Source organism: Liolophura sinensis, chromosome 12 (assembly GCF_032854445.1).
Source record: "Liolophura sinensis isolate JHLJ2023 chromosome 12, CUHK_Ljap_v2, whole genome shotgun sequence".
Lineage (NCBI taxonomy): Eukaryota > Metazoa > Mollusca > Polyplacophora > Chitonida > Chitonidae > Liolophura > Liolophura sinensis.
The window spans coordinates 21,593,623-21,618,146 of NC_088306.1; the positions used below are offsets into that span (position 1 = coordinate 21,593,623).

A 24,524-nucleotide genomic window follows, 5' to 3' on the forward strand; every position below is an offset into this window, starting at 1 on the left:
TTGTTTGTGTTTTGGGTTTTATGTCACACACAAGAAACATGATGTATTTCGATGATTAAAATGGAATCATTTTGTTGCATATTAGGTCTTAATTGAAAGTTTCCAATTTATATGTAAAAACACTTCAAAGTTGAGGGTGTAGTTCAGCACTAGTTGTTACGGTAACAGTGATTTTGGAACTTTCCGAATTTGTCTGTTGTCACATCAATGTAACCGAAATGAATAATTTCATTAAAATTGTACGGCTAAAAACGCCAATTTCTAAAGTACATGTATATGATAATTTTATCCATGTTATTCCACGCAGAAAAGTAAGGGAGCAAACTAATGAATGAGCCTGGTTTACACAATAAAGATAGCTGTCTTGAAACTGTATGATTGGCTTTCATTTTTAATCAATGTTTGTGGACATGGTGGATGGATTTGATCTTCGTGTAAAAAAAAAAAAAAAAAAAAAAAGGAAAAGGTGGAAAAATGATACTTCAAATATTTTCACCCCACTTTTCAGCTGTAGTCTTCAACAGTCAGTCAGTCACATGATTGATTGATGTTCACGTCGTACTCAAGAATATTCCATTTATACGACGTTGGCCAGCATTATGGTGGGAGAAAACCGTTTTGAGCCCGGGGGAAACCCATGACCATCCGCAGGTTGCTAAAAGACCGTCCCACGTACGGCCGTAGTCAGACACATGAAAAAGGTGGGATGCAAAATTGTCTTGATATTGCATGGCATCTCATTATTCATTCATGACATATCAGAAACTGGCCTCCTAGTGATGCCTTGTTAGTAATCTGACCACAAAATGACTTTGCGTTGTTTTTCACACGTAATGATGGATGAGCCTGTTGGATTCCAGCTACAGGCGATGACGGCATGACTGAAAATGGAAAATTCACTGTAAATAAATTACAAAACAGTTCAGTGGAAATATTTTTATTTCTTCTTTTCAAGTGATTTATTTAGGTATATGGGTGGAGAGAAACCTTCAAATGCTTATCAGTAGAAAACCACTGACCTTCAGCAGGCTCCTGACAAACCTCCTGACATCAAATATGCAAACTCATAGGTCAAGAGAGCTCTGGACAGAAGCAGGTCTCTTTAATGGTGAGAGTCCATTTGAACTACATGTAAGCTGACACAAAAACATACAGACTACACGTATATCTAATTATTTATTAGATTGTTGTTTAACGTCATACACAAGAAATTAACACTTATAATATGGATGTCAGTTTCTAGGGTGCAGGAAAACTGAGTGCCTGGCAAATACTCCAACAAGTGACACATGTCATATCAGTGGAGTTCAAGTGATTTCCCTGGCAATTTCATGTTAGACCACACAAATGAGTACTGTCGACGGACTTCTGCCACCAACATTATCAAGGTTCAGAGAGTTATTACCAAAAAAAAAAAAAAAAAACAACGGAAAAAACTGAGGAACTTAACCTTTGTGAATTTAAGAAGTTCCTGAATGGACCAAAGCACCGTCAGTGGTATATCCAGAAAATGGCAGGACAGGTGACTGGTAAATTAATGTCAACACATTTTACCTAGTCACATGATACAGAAGGATTACTTTTATCTTTAGTGTCAAGAGTTTGAACTTAAAACTCCAATATTACAGTAGGTCCTTACCTATGCTCTTTAAGAACCTTCTCCACTTTGTTTTTGCTGACGTTCCAAATGAAAACACTTCCGTCCTGGGAACCTGAGACTACATACTGACCGTCTGGACTGAAATCAAGAATAGGATGTAAGGTTTGATTGACTGTCTGATTGAAGTGATGCATCAGGTTGGAGTTAAAGATGGCAATACACCGGACTGTCCTATTTCAAAGTGAGGCCGTTCTTCTAGAACACCGTTTACACGAAAAGTCAATACATCACAAACTGTAGGTCAATTTTGAGGGAAAAAACTTATTTCTTTCTGACAAACGAACCATTAAGCCACCAAAGCAGTCTCCTTGTTACAAAGTGATTCCATAAATACATCTATCTACCTATGTACATAATACCAAAAAGTTTACAGAAAAATGGAAGGACATATGATAATACGACTCGAAATACTAGTGTAAATTGATGATACAGACATCTGTACTCATGGTTTCTTTATTCACCCACAGTTTGAGAGAACAACTAGCTGAGTTTGATTTTTGATTGGCTTCCCTGAAATATTTCAGATTTTTTTAAGCACTGACAGACTGCCTCATAAACAGATAATTCTACTGACTTGGTCAAACTACAGTTCAGGTTAATGACAGATAAATACAAAAAAAATTGTCATTTGTGAGAAAGGTTAAAAGGTTGGTATGTTCATTCCTTGTCACAATTCTGAGCAGTTAAAATAAAGTTCTCATGTTTACCTGAAAATAGCTCTGGTCCAGTCACAGCCTACTTTAAAACCATCAGCACTGAAAAACACAAAATGAAAAACCCAATTGAAACATTAGTCCATGACACATTAGTCCATGAAACATTAATCCATGAAACATGAAATATTTGTCCCTGAAACATTAGTCCATGAAACACTGGTCCCTGAAACATTAGTCCATGAAACATTGGTCCATGAAACATTAGTCCATGAAACATTGGCCCATGAAACATTGGTCCATGAAACATTAGTCCATGAAACACTGGTCCCTGAAACATTAGTCCATGAAACATTGATCCCTGAAACATTGGTCCCTGAAACATTGGTCCATGAAACATTGGTCCATGAAACATTAGTGCATGAAACATTAGTCCATGAAACATTAGTCCATGAAACATTAGTCCCTGAAACATTAGTACATGAAACATTAGTCCCTGAAACAAAAATAAAAGACAAACTGCCTCTTCAGAGACAACAATGCGAAAACATTTTTAAAAACTTTTCTTGAGATTAACATCAATCCAACAGTTTTATGTAGAAGAAAAATGGCTTTAAAGGAGAAACCATGAGTGCTCTATTTTACCACATTTTCTGAGCGCAAAAGCTTTGTAAATCCCAGAACTCTGAGAACTCACATCTGAAAAAACACACATCAGCCAAACAAGGCAAATAATCATTGCTTTGTTCTGAAAGTCCTAAATTAGGCAACAGCCAAAGCTGACAAAGAGGTAACGATAATTAGAAGCTCAGCCAAATCAGACAACTTCAAATGTCTTTTGGGGTTTAAGTATAAACCACTCACTAAAAAACATTACATTGGGCACAAGCACTGCAGGTAATGAGTTGCCATGGCAATTATGTGTTTGAAAAGTGAAGAGGATTTTGTGCATTTGACGCCTAACCTGTTGTGGCCCTGAAACAAAGACTAGAACATCCATTCGCAAACACAATGCATAATGTACCCCTAGTTTGTTTACAGTTAAAAATTATGACATACTTTATGCCAACTCACCAAAACGTTGCTGACACCTGATTCATGCGTAAGTCGATTATTTTGATGGTGTCGTCTCTAGTACAGCTTAGAAGTGATAATTTATCTGCAAGAGTAAATAATTCAACATTAAGACCTTAGATTTACACATCTACAGTACAATAGTTGCATATAGTTATTTCAATTAATTTATTCATTTGATTTTTGTTTATTATCATACTCAAAGAATTTTTCTACTTAAACACTGCCTATTTTTTGGGTGGAGGAAACCAGTGCCTGTGATAAACCACCAACCTTTGGCAAATTACAACATGCATGCTATGTTGGTGGAAAACAAGTGGTCTTCAATTAACAGCATTAAAATTGTGGAAACAGCCCTGTGCCATTAACTGCTAACTGTCCACACCCCCCCCCACCTCACCACCCATGAACACTGGAATATACATTGTACAAATTTGTTGCACAAGAATGGCATCCATGTTAAGATATACACATACACTTTTAGATGGTGTTATGTTGTATGATATTATTAACGAAACAACTTAAAGTCACATATTAACTCCAACAGTGTGCAACAATCTATTATATCTAGATGCTTTGGAAATACAATAAAACAGGAAACCTTTATTTTTTGCCTTTTACGTGAAAAGAAGGCGATGTACACGGTTATCAAGTTTGGACCCCCACCCTACTAAATTTGGAAACGTGCAGCACTGTTCAACAAAAGTTCTAAAAACAGGATAGTAAAACTCGATGTATTGTTGAACAAACTGACCTGGGATGAGATATAGTGAGGTGACCCTCCCTTGTACAAAATGACCTGGGGTGAGACAACCCTACCTTGTACAAACTGACCTGGGGTGTGAACTAGTAAGGTGACCCTCCCTTGTATAAACTGACCTGGGGTGAGACGACCCTACCTTGTACAAACTGACCTGGGATGAGATCTAATGAGGTGACCCTCCCTTGTACAAAATGACCTGGGGTGAGACAACCCTACCTTGTACAAACTGACCTGGGGTGTGAACTAGTAAGGTGACCCTCCCTTGTACAAACTGACCTGGGGTGAGACGACCCTACCTTGTACAAACTGACCTGGGATGAGATCTAATGAGGTGACCCTCCCTTGTACAAAATGACCTGGGGTGAGACAACCCTACCTTGTACAAACTGACCTGGGGTGTGAACTAGTAAGGTGACCCTCCCTTGTACAAAATGACCTGGGCTGAGATCTAGTCAGGTGATCCTAGCTTGCACAAACTGACCTGAGGTGAGATCTAGTGAAGTGGACTCTCCCTTGCCCAAACTGACCTTGGCTGAGATCTAGTGAAGTGGACTCTCCCTAGCACAAACTGACCTGGGCTGAGATCTAGTGGGGTGACTGTCCCTTTTAAACTGACCTGGGGTGAGATCTAGTAGGTGACCTTCCCTTATAGAAACTGACCTAGAGTGAGATCTAGTGAGGTAACTCTCCTTTGTACAAACTGACCTGGGGTGAGATCTAGTGAGGTGACCCTCCCTTGTAATGACAGCTCGTTACTGCTGGTTTCCACACGGGGGTCCCAGAAGCGAATACGTCGGTCAAAGTGACCACTGATGACGCTTGTACTGTCAATCGTGACTAGATCATTGCAGCTCGACCCGGCAAATATCGTCTTCACACCTGAGCAAACAGACATAGCAGTCCTTATTACAATAATAAGTACTTATTGAGCTGATAAGTGGACACGTCTGCCAATTTATTATTTAAATCACCACGAAATATTTTAATTTCAATAACTTAAAAATTTATTATTCATTCCTTATTATTACTACCTATTACTAAATTTATTACTTTGTAATATTGATAATTATAAATAACATTTCAACTTTTATGTCATAACTGTGATAATAATTATAATACAATAATAATGTTATCATACATCTCAATTAATACCTTTGACCTACCCTTCATTTCATTTAAATAAAGCAAAACTGTTAACAGAAATATTAATAAAAAGAATATTTGGGCAGTAAAATTTTAACCTTTAATAATATTAAAACTGCCCACCTCTGTGAGTCAGAGGTGCTAGAGAACCGGAGAAGAAATGTACAGACAAATCATGAAATGTGACAAAAACTAACAACACACTGCACAGGATAAGCCTTCGTCATTAATAACCAGAGGCAGGAAATATTCACAATTATCCCGGATAACTACATTTGAAACGATTTATCATTTCACAGAAGTTTTCTGCATGAATATTTTTGCTGTAATAAATCATGCGCTACGCTATTCATTTTATCATACTGTGAACTAAATTTGTACATACCTTAAACAACCATAAATATCATCCATGACTGACTTGCCCATTTTTCCTGATTCTGAGAGGTTCTATTAATTTTATAAAGATGTTTCTAAAGGTTTGCGTGGAACATGGGATGATAGTCCACTGGGAAATTGTAAGTTTCAGCACCAAAACTAATATCGTGTGACATTTATTTGCCTGTAAAAATGCACTTTGTGAGGAAATTATATGTCATTCAGGGTGCATGTATTCTTACAGGCTTTGCTGTGAAGGTCCCAGATTTTCAGTGTCCTGTCATGACTTCCTGACACCACTTTGGTGGAATCCCCCAAAAACTTGGCTGCCAACACCTTCCCACTGTGTCCTGTGAGGGTGTGCTGGAAAACGTAAGTGAGAGTGTATCACATAACAGCCATGTCAATTCTCCCAACAGTTAACAGACATGATGAAAAGGATCCTAGAACGAAATTCAGGGTCTTTAAAGGGAAATGATGAAAAGTTATTTTCATTTCTATTAAGAACTCCTATGTTTCTGCATATTTTCTGTCAATGGTCAGAAACTGAGTAATTGACAAACTTCAGTAATTGACCCAATCCCCCCCTCCCCCCACAACCTATCAGTGGTCTCTGTCAAACAGTTAAAAACATCTTTTATCATCATAATAGCTCAAACTTAAGTCATTGCAGGAAATAGCAAGCAGAACAACTTACCCGTAATCTTTGGTCCACTATAGACCATACCCTGCTTGCAAAGTCATTGGAAGAGCCTAAGATATAGTGTTCCTAAACAGAAAGTGAAAGTAACATGATATGTTCAGATGATCAGCAGAGGATGAATTCCTTTGCAACAGTACTGTAGTATCTCACCATTTCACACTGTTTACTACACTACAGTTGCCCTCCTAAATAAAACCCTGTGAGATACATTTTCTGAAGCATACGAGTCATTTACTTATTTGATTTGTGTTTCACATCGTACTCAAAAATATTTCACTTATACAACGGCAACTAGCATTATGGTGGGAAACAACTTGGCAGAGCCTGAGGAAAACCTATGACCATCCACAAGTTGCTGCAAGACCTCCACATGCACAGCGCTGAAGCATGTGAGGGTCACAGAATAATACTGTAGTTTTGAGGCCAACATTGAAGTTTTTCTGATAAGAAATTAAGCAAGTTTCACAAATATCTTAAGCGGCCCAAGACGGTGGATGAATCAATTAGAATCCATGAAAATTTGTCACGTAAAAAATGCTAAACCTCAGGTGGCATACAGTAGCACGAATTTATGTGCATCTCATAGACTTTTGTTAAGTGGCGTCTGATAACTTCTGTTAGTGTTTCTATCTCTTCACCTGCTAATGCAATAAATTTTTAACCTCTTTAGCATGTAAATAAAAATCTACGGTACAATATAGATTTAAACAGATTTTAAAATCAAAGGCGTCACAATTGCACTTTTCCTAATGTTTTTTCTAACTTCAAAGATAGTTTCATCAAAACAGAGTTCACTGTTAATAAATTCACATGAACAGGGGGAGAATAACCACGTAACCTAGATGGTGTTCCTGTTTAATAGCAAGCTCAATGTTATAACTGCTGCTAATACACAAAGGTTAAGTCCACTGGCCTGAGATGAGAAACTGAACAACAAGAAGACATTTGTGTACACAAAACCAGTCCATGTACACAAAACCAGTCCATGTACACAAAACCAGAACATGTACACAAAACCAGTACATGTGTGCAAACCAGAACACATGCACATATCAATACGTGTTCAAACAGTGCCCGTAAACAAAACAATCCATGAGCAAAAAACCAGTACACATGCACAAAACCAGTACTTATGCACGAACAAGTAAGTGTACACAGAATACTGCATGTGCACAGACTAATGCAAGCGTACAAATCAACGCATGTGCACAAGCCAGTACATGTGTATAGGTGCACAGATCCGTATATCTGTACACACCAGAACATGTAAACAAACCAGAATCTGTACAAAAACCAATTCCTTACCTCGTAATCAAACTCTAATGCTGTTATACCTGCATTACTACCCATAAGCATCCCCTTATTTTCGCAAATCCCTGCAAATAGAAACCAAGTTAAATCAAATTATTCCTGACTAGTGTACTTGTGCTTGAGGTTGCCATTTTTCATATTTAGCTGCTCTCTGGGCAGCAGCACAACAGGGGCCGATCATACATACATTCTGGTCCAGGTAAATATGAACTTTGACCTCAGAAAGCAGGTCAAAGGTCAGCCTTGTTAAAGACCATCTTATTAAGTATAAGTGGGATTCATTTATGAAATTCATGTATTGGAAAGATTTCATTTCACCAGAATTTTATAGGGAAATGTTAGGTATGTTTTACAGGTGCTGTGCTTCACGTGGTATAAGCATAATCACGCATGCATAGATTTGTCTTAGCGTGTGCTGTCGAAATGTATATAAGCAGCATTTTGTTGAAATAACATTGCTGTGAGGTGAGTGTGCCACGCACATTGTCTCCGATGCAGTTTTATAAAGGGCGTGATTTCACGCAGGAATGGAAATTGTGTATTCTCCTTCCTGTGGAATTTCCGGATTCTTATCACTCATACTGGATGACAATACTGGAATACCGGTGAACGCCATGTACATTAAAGTACCCCACTTTTCATTGGTCCAAATGCCAGATTATCCTGGTACAGCATCGTCAAACCTGTAGCAACAGTGGCACGTTTCATAAAATGGCCGACTTTTTGGATAAATCATAATTTATTTCAAAACATTATTCCCTGCTGAAGGTGGGTATGCTTCTGGCGAGCAGTTTTTAGCTGAAGCATTCACTTGCGATGCAAAGTTTATGTGAGCTGTTTGCTGATGTGAAGCACTGATGTGTGAACATAAAAATAATGGAATTTTCCATCTAAGTGTTAAACATGATCATGGAATGTTCATTTTCAATAAGTTTCCTACTAAAAAAACAACAACAACAACAACAAAAAAACAAAAAAGAAAAAAGAACAAACATAAAATGCATGCATGGCTGTTCTGTTTCCATTACCATTTTGAATATCCCATAATTTTAACTTTCGGTCAGCTCCCCCAGTGGCAAATATTCTTCCAGAGGGACTCCATTTGACTGCATTTACCTCCCCTTCGTGGGCGTCCTGAAATAACAGCAGGACTGACCAGTTGATTTCATTTGACTGACTAAGTGATTAACCAATCAGCTTTGTACATGATTTGTTTTACTTCCCAAAATAAAATTTCATGCTTTTCATACATAAAAGGCTTGAATGACAAGAGTAAGGTTTATTCTGCACCTTGTAGAATTCCATGTAATCACCATAGTTTTCCTCCCAAGTACTGACAAACTTGTACTTCACAGAACTCCATGTACTCATAAATTTACAGGAGATTTTAAAACAATTCATTCTTGCCAGAAATTTGCAATAGACTGAATATTACTGATTTTATTTTATTTTATTTATTTATTTATTTGATTCGTGTTTTATGCCATACTCAAGAATATTTCACTCATACAATGGCTGCCAGCATGATGGGTGGAAACAGGGCAGAGCCCGGGGGAAGAAACCGAAGACCATCCACAGGTTTCTGACAGACTTTCCCACATAGGGCCAGAGAGGAAGCCAGCATGAGCTGCACTTGAACTCACAGCGACCGCATTTGCGAGAGCCTCCTCGGTCATTATGCTATGCCGGCGCAATAACCAACTATTGACTTTACAAATTTCAGTTAAAGGATATTATGTAATCACAAATGATTTTAAAAACAATTCTTTGTAGACAAAATTCTATGTACTGACAGAATTCTGCATACATGGCTGAATTCTATACGCTCACAAATTTGAAAGCAGAGACCTGGGCCCACTTTCACAAATATTTATAGGTCATATTTCATATAGGTCGTAAATTACATCCCCTCATGGCACTATTACCCAGACAACTTCTTTTTTAAGAAAAAACTCAGAAATATGATTTAGAAAGTTGTGTGAAAATGGCCCTTGTTTTTCCAAAAATTTGATGTGCACTCAATTTTATGGGCATGCAAATTTGCACTAGGTAGAATTCCATATGCTCACAAATTTGCACTTGGCATTGCTTGGTACGAGAACAGCTTGGTATAGAGGCACGATGCCGATTGACCCGGTCGGCTTCACTATCACAGGCTCTCTGGCAGCTTCAGCCAACTCTCTCTGTAACTTGGCTTGTTGAGTCCTAAACAGAGAAACCAGTCATTACCACGTAACAAAGAGTATCAGATAAACATCAGACAAAAATTTTTTGACACATTTTAGTTGTTTTAATTCAGCTGAGGGGTGCTACTATAATTATTGAACCTTTCTGCATGTTTGCCAGGTGTTTATTCCAGCATAGTCTGAGGGTATTTTTCTGTGTAGACTGGTAATATTATACTATCTGTGAAGCCCTGAAGTTGATCTATCTAACCTATGAAGTCCTGTCGCCAAAATCAACTAAAAATGTGTATAAACTGCACAGAAAGTTGCTCTGTAATATGTGAAAACCTTTTGGAATTAGGTTGCCTATAGTTTATTAGAACACGATTGTCAGCCATACTGGGTCAAAACTAGGACTAATAAACCTTCCCTGCAGTACAGGTTCCAACCATGCCAAATTACCTCACCTAACAAAGACATCATTCTCGGCATTCATCTTGTCAGCATCCTTGGCTTTCAGATCCATCCAGCGAGTGACAAGCTCTGCGTTTTCGCCCCTTAGTTTGCGATACTTCTCTTCCAGAGCACTGTAGGCTAACTGCAGAGCTTGGTGTTCGTCTGTGATCACCTAGGGGGAAACAAAAAGGAACACTCCTGCTTGAAAATAACATTGTTCTCATTGTTGTTACATGACAACAGCTGGTGTTGTTACAGTCTGTTTATCTGGTAACTGGTTCCGTCCAAGCAGACTAAGCCGCAGCCAGACTATTTTAATTAACCAGCCGTGTTCAATAAATATAACATGCTTACTTTTCATTTGCATATTTACAACACATAGCTACGTTTTGAAGGTAGTGGTCTTTCTGAAAAAAAAAAAAAAAGACAGTTACATAAATGTATTTTTTAGACACTGACTGTCAAAACTTGTCAATAAAAACTAACCCATGCCAATGACAATGGCTTGTCATGCTTGCGGAACATCATTAAATGCATTTATTAATAACATTTTTGAATGTTTTGTTATGTGCACAACTGCTGTCAGCTTCTAAATTTAGCTTGCCACTGTTTACATATGCTGAGTTCAGGGCCTGCTGTCTGCCTCTGCCTTAGAATGTACCAGAATACACTCAGTTCGGGGCCTGTTTGTTTACAACAAGTGTTCAAGACTTTTCTTATTCTAGAAAATTCCAACAATCTATATAAGACCTATGAAAGCAGGTCAAAGGAGAAAGGAGAATTATTGAGAGTTTTGGATGCTTTTGCTGTGTGTTACTTTAGTAGGCCTTTTGTGGTGAATTTTAGTGTCTTTATAGCCTCTGGCTTTCTTATGTCATATCTCCACCGAGCACTTATTCGGTCTTGTTATCTGTTCTTGTTAAACCTAATAAATTGTCGTAAAATAAAATCTGCTGGTTTTGGTTACTTTTTTGTGCGGCTAAACTGTTGTGTATTTTGAATAAGCCATCTCTTTATAATACAGAGAGTCTGGGTCGTAACAAATTGGGGGCTTGTCCGGGAAGTGAATCTGAATTGGAATTGAAAGGATTTTGTGTAAGTTGTGTCATTTTTCTAGCCCTTGACTTTGTAGTAAATTTTGCCACCAGATTTTAGTCATTATGTCGGATTTTAAGCCCGACGAGTTTATGGAAGCGCCAGATCAGGATATTTTTGATGTGTTAAATAAGAATGATTTGTATGCTTTAAGCAAGTACCTGAATCTTAATATCAAAAGATCCTTACACAAGAAAGATATGCAGTTTAGTACTGCTAAATGTTTGGTAGAATTACAGGAGTCTGATGAAAGTGCATTAGATGCGTACAGGCCTGAGGGCGATGATTCCACTGTAATAAGACTGAAGAAGTTAGAACTGAAAAGGAAAGGAAGGAAAATGAAAGATTGTTTAAGGAAAATGAAAAGGAAAAAGAAAGGTTGTTTAAAAAAAGGGAAAATGAAACAGTGTTTGAATTGGAGAAATTGAGACTTCAGAGCGAAACTAGAAGGATATAGGTCTGGCTTAAGTTTTTCTGATAAGCCTCCAAAATTTGACGTCGCTAGAAACATAAGATTGGTGCCACAGTTTCGTGAGACTGATGTAGATAAATATTTTCTACAGTTTGAGAAGATTGCTCAAAATTTAGAGTGGCCTAAAAAGTTTTGGACTACCCTTTTACTGAGTGTGTTAGCTGGCAAAGCTATGGATATATACACAGAGTTATCAACAGAACAATCTGCAGATTATGATTTTGTGAAAGATGTTATCTTAAAAAGATATGAGCTTGTGCCAGAGGCCTATCAGCAGAAATTTAGAAATTTGAGAAAAGAGATCAGATTTACATTGAATTTGCTAGGCAGAAGGAACAATTGTTTGAGCGGTGGTGTTCTGCTAAAAGTGTAGATAAAGATTATGAAAAGTTAAAACAGATCATTCTGATTGAAGACTTGAAAAGGTGTATTAATGATGATGTCAGAACTTTCATTGAGGACAAAGAGGCTGATACATTTGAAGCAACAGCCACTATGGCCGATACTTACATGGTTACACATAAAGTCTCATTTCAGAAAAAGCTGTCTACATTTAAAAAGCCTCAACCCTTTTCCAGCAGTTCATTTAACTCAAATTCAGGCCCACCGAAACAGACTCAAAATTTTGACAAATCAGGTGAGCAAAGCAGCCCTGTTAATTCAAACACTACTCAACGATGGTCTGACCATACATTTACTGATAGACAGTTTAGCAGGGTTACATGTAATTATTGTAGGAAGTCAGGCCATGTCATGTCAAATTGTTATGCTTTAAAGAGAAGGCAAGAACAGGAGGGTGGCTCCAAGCCTACTGGTTTGTGTGTTACTGCTAAAAAGTCTGACATAGTGAACAATGTTGATGCATTTGATTATGTTAAGATTCCATCGGTAGATTGTACACAGAATTCACAGGATAATGTTATGAAAGTTTTTGAGCCATTTATTTGTGACGGTAAAGTCTCACTTAAAAGTGATAAAAAAAGATCAGGGTATTAAGAGATACTGGAGCTTCTCAGTCTTTATTGTTACAAGATGTTTTGCCATTTTCTGGTAAGTCATATTCTGGATCAAATGTATTAATTAGAGGTGTAAGCTCTGCTGAATTTGAATCTGTGCCTCTTCAGAAAGCTTACTTGTCATCAGATATTATTTTGGGTCCTGTTACTGTCGGCATTAGGCCTACTTTGCCTTTTAAAGGTATTCATCTACTACTTGGTAATGATCTTGCTGGTGACAAAGTAATGGTTAATCCTATTGTAACTGATAAACCTTGTTTAAACTGTTGATCCTGTTGAGAAAGAAATTCCAGATTTGTATCCCTCTTGTGCTGTAACGAGGTCTATGTCAAACAAACTTTCTGATGACGGCAAAAACACATTTCTTACAAGATACATTTCTTACACAAATGCTTACTCAAGGCGGCTGTATTGATAATGATGAATCAGACCATTGTACACCTAGCGACATATCACATGTTTTTAAACATCAGCTTGTAACTGAACAGCATACAGACCCGGAAATTTCATGTTTGTTTGACAGAGCTCTCGATGATTGTGTTATTTCATCTGAACTTGTGTGTAATTATGTCAAGTCTGATATACTTATGCGTAAATGGAGACCACCTGATGTATCTGTTGATGATGACTGGGCTGTTAAACATCAGATTGTTGTACCTAACGCATACCGAACTGAAATTTTACGTATGGCACATGAAATGCCATTAGCTGGTCACCTGGATGTTAACAAGTTACAGGATACTGAATCACTTCTTTTGGCCAGGATTAAAGGGAGATGTAACCCAGTTTTGTAAATCATGTCATACATGCCAGGTAGTGGGTAAGCCTAATTAGACTATTCCTAAGGCACCATTAGAGCCTGTACCAGCTTTTCAAGAGCCATTCAGCAGAATATTGATTGATTGTGTAGGCCCTCTACCTAAGACGAAGTCTGGGAATCAGTATGTGTTAACTATTATGTGTATAGCAACCAGATTTCCCCGAGGCTGTTCCTTTAAGGAATATAAACACCAAGTCTGTTGTCACAGCTTTAACAAAGTTTTTTACTCTGTTTGGTTTGCCCAAAGCCATACAGTCTGATCAAGGTTCAAACTTTATATCTGGTATTTTTCAGCCAGTTATTTACCCGTTAGGCATTAAACAATACAAGTCTTCTGTCTACCACCCACAAAGTCAAGGTGCAATTGAAAGATTTCACCAAACATTAAAGAACATGATTAAGACATTGTTATGACACAGAGAAAGACTGAGATGAAGGTATTCCATTTCTTATGTTTGCTGTTCGAGAGTCAGTACAAGAATCATTAGGTTTCAGTCCATTTGATTTAGTATTTAGACATACTGTTAGAGGACCTTTGTTAATTTACAAGGAACAGTTTCTCAATGATGACACAAGTAATGTGAATCTTTTCGATTATGTATCTGATTTTCGTGCTAAGGTTGTCAGAGCATGTGAATTGGCTAAAGCCAATCTTGAATGTACTCAGAAGAATATGAAACGTAGATATGATGAGAAATCTGTTGTTCGGTCATTTCAACCTGGTCAGAAAGTTTTAGTATTGTTACCTGTACCTGGTAAATACTTTGATGTCAGATATTTTGGTCCATATGTTGTTGACAAAAAGCTGAGTGATCTTAACTATGTTGTTAAAACACCTGATCGACGCAAATCAAGTCAGTTATGTCACATTAACATGTTGAAACCCTATGTAAGCAGAAATGACACTGACAACATTGCTGTACATTCTGTTAATGTTGTTGCTGCTGACATTGACCAGAGTTGCTGTAATACAGATGATATTGGCGAACAGTTGGTTGATTCTAAGCTCAATTCTTTAACGTTTCAGAATTCAGATGTCTTAAAACAACTTGATTTTAAACTGCAACATCTGGAACCCATTCAGCAACGGCAACTGTCTGAACTTGTTTATGACTTTTCACATTTGTTTCCGGATGTACCATCAAGAACTGATGTCATTTTTCACGATGTTGCTGTAGGTGCTGTTTTGCTTCAGGAAGACAATCTTGGTATTGATCATCCAGTTTGTTTCTTTTCCCGTAAACTTAACAAGTTTCAGAGAAGTTATTCAACTGTTGAAAAAGAATGTTTGTCTGTTATTTTAGCTCTGCAACACTTTGAAGTTTATGTAACAGCTTCGAGACAACCTGTGATTGTTAATACTGATCATAATCCACTTGTGTTTCTACAGAAAGTTAAGGGAAAGAATCAGAGATTGTTACGGTGGAGTTTATTACGGTGCAGGAATACAATCTTGAAATCCAACATGTTAAGGGAAAAGATAATGTTATTGCAGATTGCTTGTCTCGTGTATAAGTTGTGTATAAAATGTTTAATTGCATGTGGTTTTACAATGTTGTATATACTATTGTTTAACATTATTGCTTAACATATATTGTAAGTAAAAAAAAAAGTTAGGAAAACTTTTTTTTCTTGAAGGGTGGGGGTGTTATGTGCACGTCAGCTTCTGCCTTAGAATGTTCCAGAATATGCTTGGTTCGGGGGCTGTTTGTTTACAACAAGTGTTCAAGACTTTTCTTATTCTAGAAAATTCCACCAGTCTATATAAGACCTATGAAAGCAGGTCAAAGGAGAAAGGAGAATTATTGAGAGTTTTAGATGCTTTCGCTGTGTGTTACTTTAGTAAGCCTTTTGTGCTGAGTTTTGGTGTCTTTATAGCCTCTGGCTTTGTTATATCATATCTCCACCGAGCACTTATTCGGTCTGAACTTGTATATTTAATTTGTGCTCGTGTACACAGTGCTTGTTAGTACACGGACCCTGTCTGTGGAATTTTGTGTATATTTCATCATACACTCAGTTATACTGTAGATTTTCCCTCTTATGAATATTGCCTCTGTGCATTTATGCCTGTATGGTTTTCAGCATTGTGGAATATATGCGTCCGTTTGGACTTGACACCGTTTTTATGCAGCTAAACTGTCGTGTATTTCGAACAAGCCATCTCTTTATAATACAGACAGTTTGGGTCGTAACAGATTAAGAAAAAAAAAATACTGACTATCTAAAGAATACAAAAGCATGGATACAAACCTGATTTGTGTCTCCTAATTCCAGGATTGTTTTTTCTAAATTTTTCATAGCTGCCCGGAGTCCAGATATATTGCTTTCAGCATCAAGAAGCCTTTCAAATAATAAAAAAAAAAAAGTTTTTAAAAAGTCTTATAAAATGGCTTATTTTTGTTTTACTTTACAAAGAGCATATCTCCCTTTTCTTCTGTTTTTTTCCCTCTCATATCTAGAAGTCCACCAGGATTTAGAATACATATACCCTAATTGTTCAATCTTTTGAACTGCCTCTGACAACAATATTTTGAAACATTCTGAGCGAACAACAGGTATTGGGCACAGAGAAAACATCTGCACAGTTTTATAAAGCTTGTATCTTTAATGACACAATGTAATCATTTTTGTTCATAATAATTGTATGCATAAATTCCACTGAAAAAAGTGTGACTGTAGTTGAATAGGTTGAAGATTTACAGTAAGTGATACAGATTTACAATAAATTTATTTATTTATTTATTTCATTGGTGTTTTACGCCGTACTCAAGAATATTTCACTTATACGACGGCAGCCAGCATTATGGTGGGTGAAAAGAGGGCAGAGCCCGGGGGAAAACCATGACCATCCGCAGGTTGTTGGCAGCCTTTCCCACGTACGGCTGGAGAGGAAGCCAGCATGAGCTGGACTTGAACTCACAGCGACTGCAATGGTGGCTTTACAATAAATAACATGATGTAACACATTATATTTCAATGAACTCAAGAATAAACTGTTACTAACTTTGAATCCCTCTGCTGTAATTCTTTCTCCTTTTCTTGTAGAGCATTATTAAGGTCAATGATTTGCTGAGCGTTCTGAAACAATCCAAGACAATTCCGAGAATTCCCAGAAAATTCCACTGTAAGTTATTATTGTACATGTACTCAGCAACCTCTGGCTATATGCAGACACTAGTCTTCTATTTTAACAAAAGAACAGACAACAGGAGTTATATATACAGCTACTTGTATGCTTGTATTTAACATGTCCATGCATTAAAATATGGATTATGTTTAAACTCTCAAGCAAATACATAACATACATGTAGGTCAGAATGTAAAACTTTACGAAAATACAACACCCTTAAAATATCTTTTAAATATTTAACTACAGCATCGGCACCAACACTGTCTAATAACTAAAATACGGAGTCAAGTGTCTAAATTTTATAGGACAACATCAAGTAAAAACTGTTTCAAAAAATGTGGACCCATTCTGTTCACTGGGTCCATACAAAAGAGCTCTCGGTTAGTCACCGTTCATGTCAACTTTCCCTTTAGGGCTGAGATTATACTCTCTTAGAATGTACATAGGAAAGGATTACATACAGTTTATTTTCACCTGAGACGATAGTTTTGCATCAGTAATACAAGGTACACACGCTAGTGTCACACAATAAGGCTAATCTGTCAGAATCTGAATATCAAAGGCCAGTCCAAAACTCTAAACAAGTCAGTCCAAGCAGTGTCTACAGTACTTTCTGTCTTCTTTTTATTTTTTATTTTTTCTCGTTTTTTTTTTTTTTGTGTGTAGTTGTGGTTGTGGAGCGAATGTAGTTCACAAGCACTGCACTGTAACAGTAGGTAATGGTTTGTTTATGCAATTGAGCTTGAAACCGGCTTGTGTACACATGGGAAATGCTGAGTGATCACAAGTCATCAAAATAACATTCATATCAACCTTACAATTGTACAATATTCTCTGAAGTCCGCTAGATAAAAGAGCAGTGGAAATCCGTCCTGCAACAAGGAGGCACATTACGTGCATTCAAAGGATTCCTTCATCATCATATAACTGAAAAATTGTTAAGTACGACATCAAACCCCAAGCACTCACTCACTCACTCACTCACTCACTCAAGTCTTTTGCCACACAATGCCTCCCCGCTCCCTCCCCCTCCAATCTTCAACTTTAACATTTTTAAATATGACATCAGATTACACACAGGTACTTACATGACCTGTTTTCCGATGAAGCTCTGTAAGTTCTTCTTGTTGTTTATAAAGTTTCTGTTCTAAAGCCTGAGTTTTTTCACTGCCTCCTCTACAACAATGAGCAATTTCAGTTCAGCTTCTCTCCAGTGATCAGTGCGCATCGGTATACATACCTGATTGGTGCTTTGTGCCATATACAATGATATTTATTCTGCATCAATTTCTGAGACCATGATTCACAGTCCAAGATCTTTTAATTTATTCTATATAATAAATTTCTTACTTAATTTATCTATCTATTTCTTTACTGGTTTACTATTTTGTTTATTGTTGCTTAAAGCTATAACTGATTAAAGCATTTTTCACCTCTATGGTGGTGGTTAGCTTAATGGGAGGAGGAAACCAGAATGCAGGAATGAATGATGGAAGAAGGAAACCAGAATGCATGAATGAATGAATGAATGAATTATGGGAGGAGAAAACCAGAATGCAGGACTGAATGAATGATGGGAGGAGGAAACCAGAATGCAGGAATGAACGAACGAATGATTATGGCTTAACGCCACCCAAGCAATATTTCAACCATAGAAGAACAAGGTGAAAACATGAGGTGGTTCATGTTTTCGATATGATACTGAGAACATCAAAAACGAAACAAAACTGTTCAGACATGTTTAAATTCAGAAAAGAAAAACCCAAAGGAGCTAAAACTCCAAAACCGGCTATTTAAGAATGTTCGATCGAAAATCGGTACACGAGGTTTTTATTATTGATAAGTACTGATTTAGGGCAGCTTATGCCTCCTTGTCTACGACTGTGTTTCCATGGATACCAATATGACTCGGTATCCAACAAGTATCTTTTAAAATACCATTTCCACGTGGTGTCGTAGGCCTTCACGTAGTCGAAAAATATCAACACCACATGTTGATTGACGAAAACCATCTTGAACAAGGGTTTTAGAAAGTAACTTGTTGGTTTCAAGAAACCAAACAAGTCTATCATTTATCATTTATTCCATAGTCTCACAGGCACAGCTGGTAAGAGCTATGGGACGGTAGTTAGACGGATCAGTATGATCCTTACCCTGTTTGGGAACCAGGATAATACAATCCTTCCTCTGTGAAGATGGAAAATTGTTGGATTTGTTTGATTGGTGTTTTATTCTGTACTCAATAATATTTAACTTATACAACAGTGCCCAGCATTATGGTGGGAGGAAAGCGGGCAGAGCCCCGGAGAAACCCAAGACCACCTGCAGGCAGACCTTCGCATGTATGGCTGGAGAGGAAGCCAGCATGAGCTGGACTTACACTGACCACATTGGTGAGAGGTTGATGGGTCATTATGCTGCGCCAGAGCGCTAACCAACTGAGCCACAAAGGCCTCCACGAGGGAAAATTACCAGTTATCCAAATATTATTAAATAAGTCCAAGAGAGTCTCAAGTGACTCAGATGGTAAATGGTTCAGAAATACTTTACATTATCAGGACCACAAGCAGTATCATGTGCCTTTTTTAATGCAGCGAACATATTGTGACTTGTGCCACAGCCTGAAACTCTGTATCCCGAGCAACAGGGCTGTGAATTATATTGTTATTTACTAAGACAGAAAAGCCACCTGCAGCTCGCTCTTCTTCAACTAAATAAGTGCTGTATAATGAATAATTTTTAAGAGTTATAGTATCGTGGTCAGATCTCTTCAGGTGAGTTTCCCGAAGTAGAAGAGCAATTGGATTTAATGATTGAAATAGCTGTGTTATATCAATAAAATTCATCTTAAGACCTCGACAATTCCATTGTATAATTCTGTCATATATAGACATCGCAGAGGGAGGCGAATGGGAGATTTATCTTCATGTTTGGATCGAAGACGACCCTTCTTTAGAGGCTGGCTGGAAGATCTCCCTGGTGCGGGAGATGTATCCATCACATCCGCATCTGATGTGGAAGGACCACCATCCTTCAACAATCCAAACTTATTAGAAGTTTGGGCAGGATCCCCTGTGGCCTTACAGGGATGCTCTGTGGGTCCATTAGATTTAATGGTTTTCTTATTATTATTTAGAAGTTTGGTTTTGGACTTGTTTTTGTCATTATTTTTATGGGGATTGGGTCCAGGTTTATTTTTTTTTTTTTTTTTTTTTTTTTTTTTTTTTGATTGGTGTTTTACGCCGTACTCAAGAACATTTCACTTATACGACGGCGGCCAGCATTATGGTGGGTGGAAACCGGGCAGAGCCCGGGGGAAACCCACGACCATCCGCAGGTTGCTGACAGACCTTCTCATGTACGGCCGGAGAGGAAGCCAGCATGAGCTGGACTTGAACTCAGATCGACCGCATTGGTGACAGGTTTATTAGTTTGTTCGGTACTATTTGCTGGTTTTATTTGTTGTATTGAAGTTGAGCAAGTCTGGGTTGAGCAAGAATTAAATGCAGATTGAGCCTAAAGACGCACAGAACTATCCCTATCACAAATTATTCCCTGACAGCTGTTCAGGGAATGGTGAGAGGATTTGACCACAGATATATCAGATATTTTACTTAATGTAAATTCTCTGATTGTTGTTGCTGGAAACATTCAATGAGAATGTCTATGGATCTAAGTTTTTTTACATTTTTTAATGTCCCGGCTGAGCCCTGAAGAGCCCGTTTTAAAAGAAAGGAATGAATTTTTGAGGGCAGGTTTTGTTCACTCTTCATTGAGAGAATAACGAAAGGTGGCCAACTGTCCAGCTTATTATTATGCAAGTCTGACAAGACTTCCAACCTCTTTTTATCAGCATTCGACGAAGTCGGCTGAGAGGAAGACCTGATGAATACATTAGAGACAACAGGCCAAAGGTTTAGGAAAGACATAATAGATATATAATCAGAATTCACCCCAAGTGTTACCCACCCACCACAGAGTGCTAACAAGGGCAAGCCTGAACCTGGGGATACCCAGTAGGAAACACACCAAGGACTACACACTAGGTATACTCGACTAGATGGCCTTAATGAGCAAATCACAATTCCCACCCAATGAATAAGGTCAAACATTAGACACTTACTAATCGAATCATTCATCCGCCACCGCCTCACATGTAGTCTTGCAAATGAAATTTGAGAAATATCATTTATTCTCTAATGAGTGGTGTTGTGGGCGACCAGAATGCAGAAAGAAAACCAACTGCCACTGGTGAGTTACTGACAAACTTTTTCATATGTGGCTGGTAGAAGAAAAGTGGTCTCAAACAAATGTTATACTGCCCAAACAGCCTCATGATAACCATTCTCTGCTTATTGTCACCGACGCCGCAGGAGTAGTGAGAGCAGATTAATGTGGAAGTTGCCTGACCAAGGTTGGGATTGAACCTGCATCTCGTGTTGGAAGTATTGTGTACATGTTAAATATTTCTACACTAAACAATTGAACCTTTTTATCAGTGACTTACACAGAGTCCCCTCTTAACGTCAGCGTCAAGTTTTCTTCTTTCAATCTTTCTACTTCCACTGTTAACTGCACATTCTGAGCCTTAAGAACTGCAGCATTTTCAAACAATTTGTTTTCTGCAAGTCAAGAAAGAACAAAAAGTCACATCAGTTCACATTCTATTAAAAATGTCTGTTTCATGTTCTTCGTTAAATCCGTGCCTTGTATTTAACAAGATTTAATGATAATAATTCCCTGATGTTTAATGTCGGGTTCAGGAACTTTCTACCTATGACTAGACAGCAGGTTAATTAATTTGATCAGTAAGATTCAGTTGGCAAAAATGACAGAAATGAGTAGGGGAGGTTAGTCTTGTTGTCATGAATGGGAAGGAAGTCAGAGTTTGAAAGCCGCACAATGTTTTTTGAGAGACAGGGATGGAACATGGAGGTAGAGTATAGTTTTTACCTCCATGGATGGATAACGATGAACGTAACAATTTTAAAATAGCAATATCAGTCCATCCGAACTGATTCGAATTTTCTCTGATGTGAGTTTAATTCTTAAAATTCTGGAATCACATTACGTGTTAGTTCCGTTTTTTAAATTTCTGCTATTCTGGACATTCTACAAAAAATATGACCAAATCTCATTTAGCTTTTGACTTCATTCATGCTTTCATAGTTTTTCTCCATATGTCCATCACTGTAATAATAATCTCTCTTATTAAGGTAAGAGAATTAAGATATATCGTTCGCAAGCCTGGAAATAAATGGAAACCTGGAAGTTGGTGCAGGATACAATGGCAAACATTCCAGCTATTCACAAGTATTAAAAACGTTGCAATGTTATTTACATCTCAATTTTGTCTTGTACCAAATAGATGGCCCCTGTCAAAATGTTGTATGGTACAAGGCACTGTCGTTGTCCTACTGCTTACTTTCACGATTGGTTTGTATTTGTGCGTATCTAAACTCAAAAATGACCTGTGTCTTGCAACATTATGTTGTTGTTGAACCTGTCAGATGATCTTGACCCTCATGACTATGGCATTGTCGACACAGTCGTCATGGATATCGATGACAGTAAAACCCTGCCTGCCAATTGACGCCAGACTCAAAATACTCACGGGCCTGAATGATACCAACAAAACATCGCGTTTGTTTTTTGTTTCGACGTTTTAGGGCCTTCAAGATTTGCTCTTTCCAGTCGCCGCCTTCCGCCATAGTTAACCCTCTACCCATTACATTTTACCCCGGATAAAATAAAATTCCAATACAGAAGAATAGAAGCTGTCTTGATTGAGAATTGTGATATTGCCGAAAGGAAGTTAACACATGGGGAATTAAAACTTTTTATCAAGAGATGGATCGCAAAACATCCTTTTCGGCCTTTGAGGAAATAATATCGAAATTAATATGAAAAAAGTCAAGGGGATGTAGTCCTTGCTTACAAAAAGGCGCCAAGAGTTATTTCCCTTGAAAGGGATTCAATGCTTGGTTATGATTAATTCAGCCAGCTCGATGGTCTCCCTACCGACCGAATCAATGAAATATAAAACATGGAGGCAGTACATTCAACGTTGTTGAATTCCGTTATAATGCCCTAGGTGGAAACAGACCAGATTACTGGCACCATGCAGTAGTATACAGGTGTTATGAAAGTGTGAAGTACTGGTACCATGCATTAGTACACTGGTGTGATGGAGGTGTGAAGTATTGGCACCATGCAGTAGTATACTGGTGTCACGGAGGTGTGAAGTATTGGCACCATGCATTAGTACACTGGTGTCACAGAGGTGTAAAGTACTGGCACCATGCAGCAGTACACTGGTGTCATAGAGGTGTGAAGCATTGGTATTATGTGATGGCATACTGGTGTCATGGAGGTGTGAAGTACTGGTATCATGCAGTGGCATACTGGTGTCATGGAGATGTAAAGCACTGATATTATGCAGTAATATCCATGATATATACTGATGTCATGGGTGTGAAGTACTAGCATCATGCAGTAGTATACTTGTGTCATGGAGGTGTGAAGTACTGCTACCATAAAGTAGTATACAGGTGTCATGGAGGTGTGAAGCATTGGTATTAAGTGATGGCATACTGGTGTCATGGCGGTGTGAAGTACTGGCACCATGCAGTAGTATACTGGTGTCATGGAAATCTGAAGTACTGGTATCATGCATTAGTATACAGGTGTCATGGAGGTGAGAAGTACTGGTGTCATGCATTAGTATACTGGTGCCATGGAGGTGTGAAGTACTGGCACCATGCAGTAGTATACTGGTGTCATGGAAATCTGAAGTACAGGCACCATGCAGTAGTATACTGGTGTCATGGAGGTCTGAAGTACAGGCACCATGCAGTAGTATACTGGTGTGATGGAGGTGTGAAGTACTGGCACCATGCAGTAGTATACCGGTGTCATTGAGGTGTGAAGTACAGGCACCATGCAGTAGAACACAGTTGTCATGGAGGTGTGAAGTACAGGCACCATGCAGTATTACACAGTTGTCATGGTGGTGTGAAGTACTGGTACCATGCCTTAGTATACCAGTGTCATAGAGGTGTGAAATACTGGCGCCATGCAGTAGTATACAGGTGCCATGGAGGTGGGAAGTACTGGCACCATGCAGTAGCACACAGGTATTACGAAGGTGTGAAGTACTGGTACCACGCAGTAGTATACTGGTGTGATGGAGGTGTGAAGTACTGGCACTATGCACAAGTATACTGGTGTCATGGGGGTGGGCAGTACTGGTACCATGCAGTAGTATACTGGTGTCATGGAGGAGTGAAGTACTATCATCATGCAGTAGATACAGGTATATATTGGTGTCATGGGTGTGTGAAGTACTAGCATTATGCAGTAGTACACTGGTGTCTTGGACGTGAGATGTACTGGTACCATGAAGTAGTATACAGGTGTCATGGAGGTGTGAAGTACTGATATCATGCAGTGGCATACTGGTGTCATGGAGGTGTGAAGTACTGGTACCATGCAGTGGCATACTGGTGTCATGGAGATGTGAAGTACTGATATCATGCAGTGGCATACTGGTGTCATGGAGGTGTGAAGTACTGGTACCATGCAGTGGCATACTGGTGTCATGGAGATGTGAAGTACTGATATCATGCAGTGGCATACTGGTGTCATGGAGATGTGAAGTACTGATATCATGCAGTGGCATACTG

At 38.3% G+C, this 24,524-nt stretch overlaps 1 protein-coding gene across 1 annotated transcript; it reads right to left on the bottom strand.

The window, feature by feature from the left end:
- Nucleotides 1-519: 519 nt before the first annotated feature.
- Nucleotides 520-22,553, bottom strand: LOC135479315 (autophagy-related protein 16-1-like). The gene is made up of 16 exons (XM_064759137.1): nt 22,454-22,553; nt 21,347-21,461; nt 17,928-18,015; nt 16,714-16,787; nt 15,960-16,050; nt 10,315-10,475; nt 9,752-9,887; nt 8,711-8,816; nt 7,677-7,747; nt 6,366-6,437; nt 5,911-6,031; nt 4,856-5,029; nt 3,388-3,472; nt 2,368-2,415; nt 1,640-1,738; nt 520-881 (listed from the first exon to the last, which is right to left on the bottom strand). Exons 1-16 carry the CDS (start codon nt 22,548-22,550, stop codon nt 788-790), a joined length of 1,632 nt encoding a protein of 543 aa, XP_064615207.1. The 5' UTR covers nt 22,551-22,553; the 3' UTR covers nt 520-787.
- Nucleotides 22,554-24,524: the final 1,971 nt, after the last annotated feature.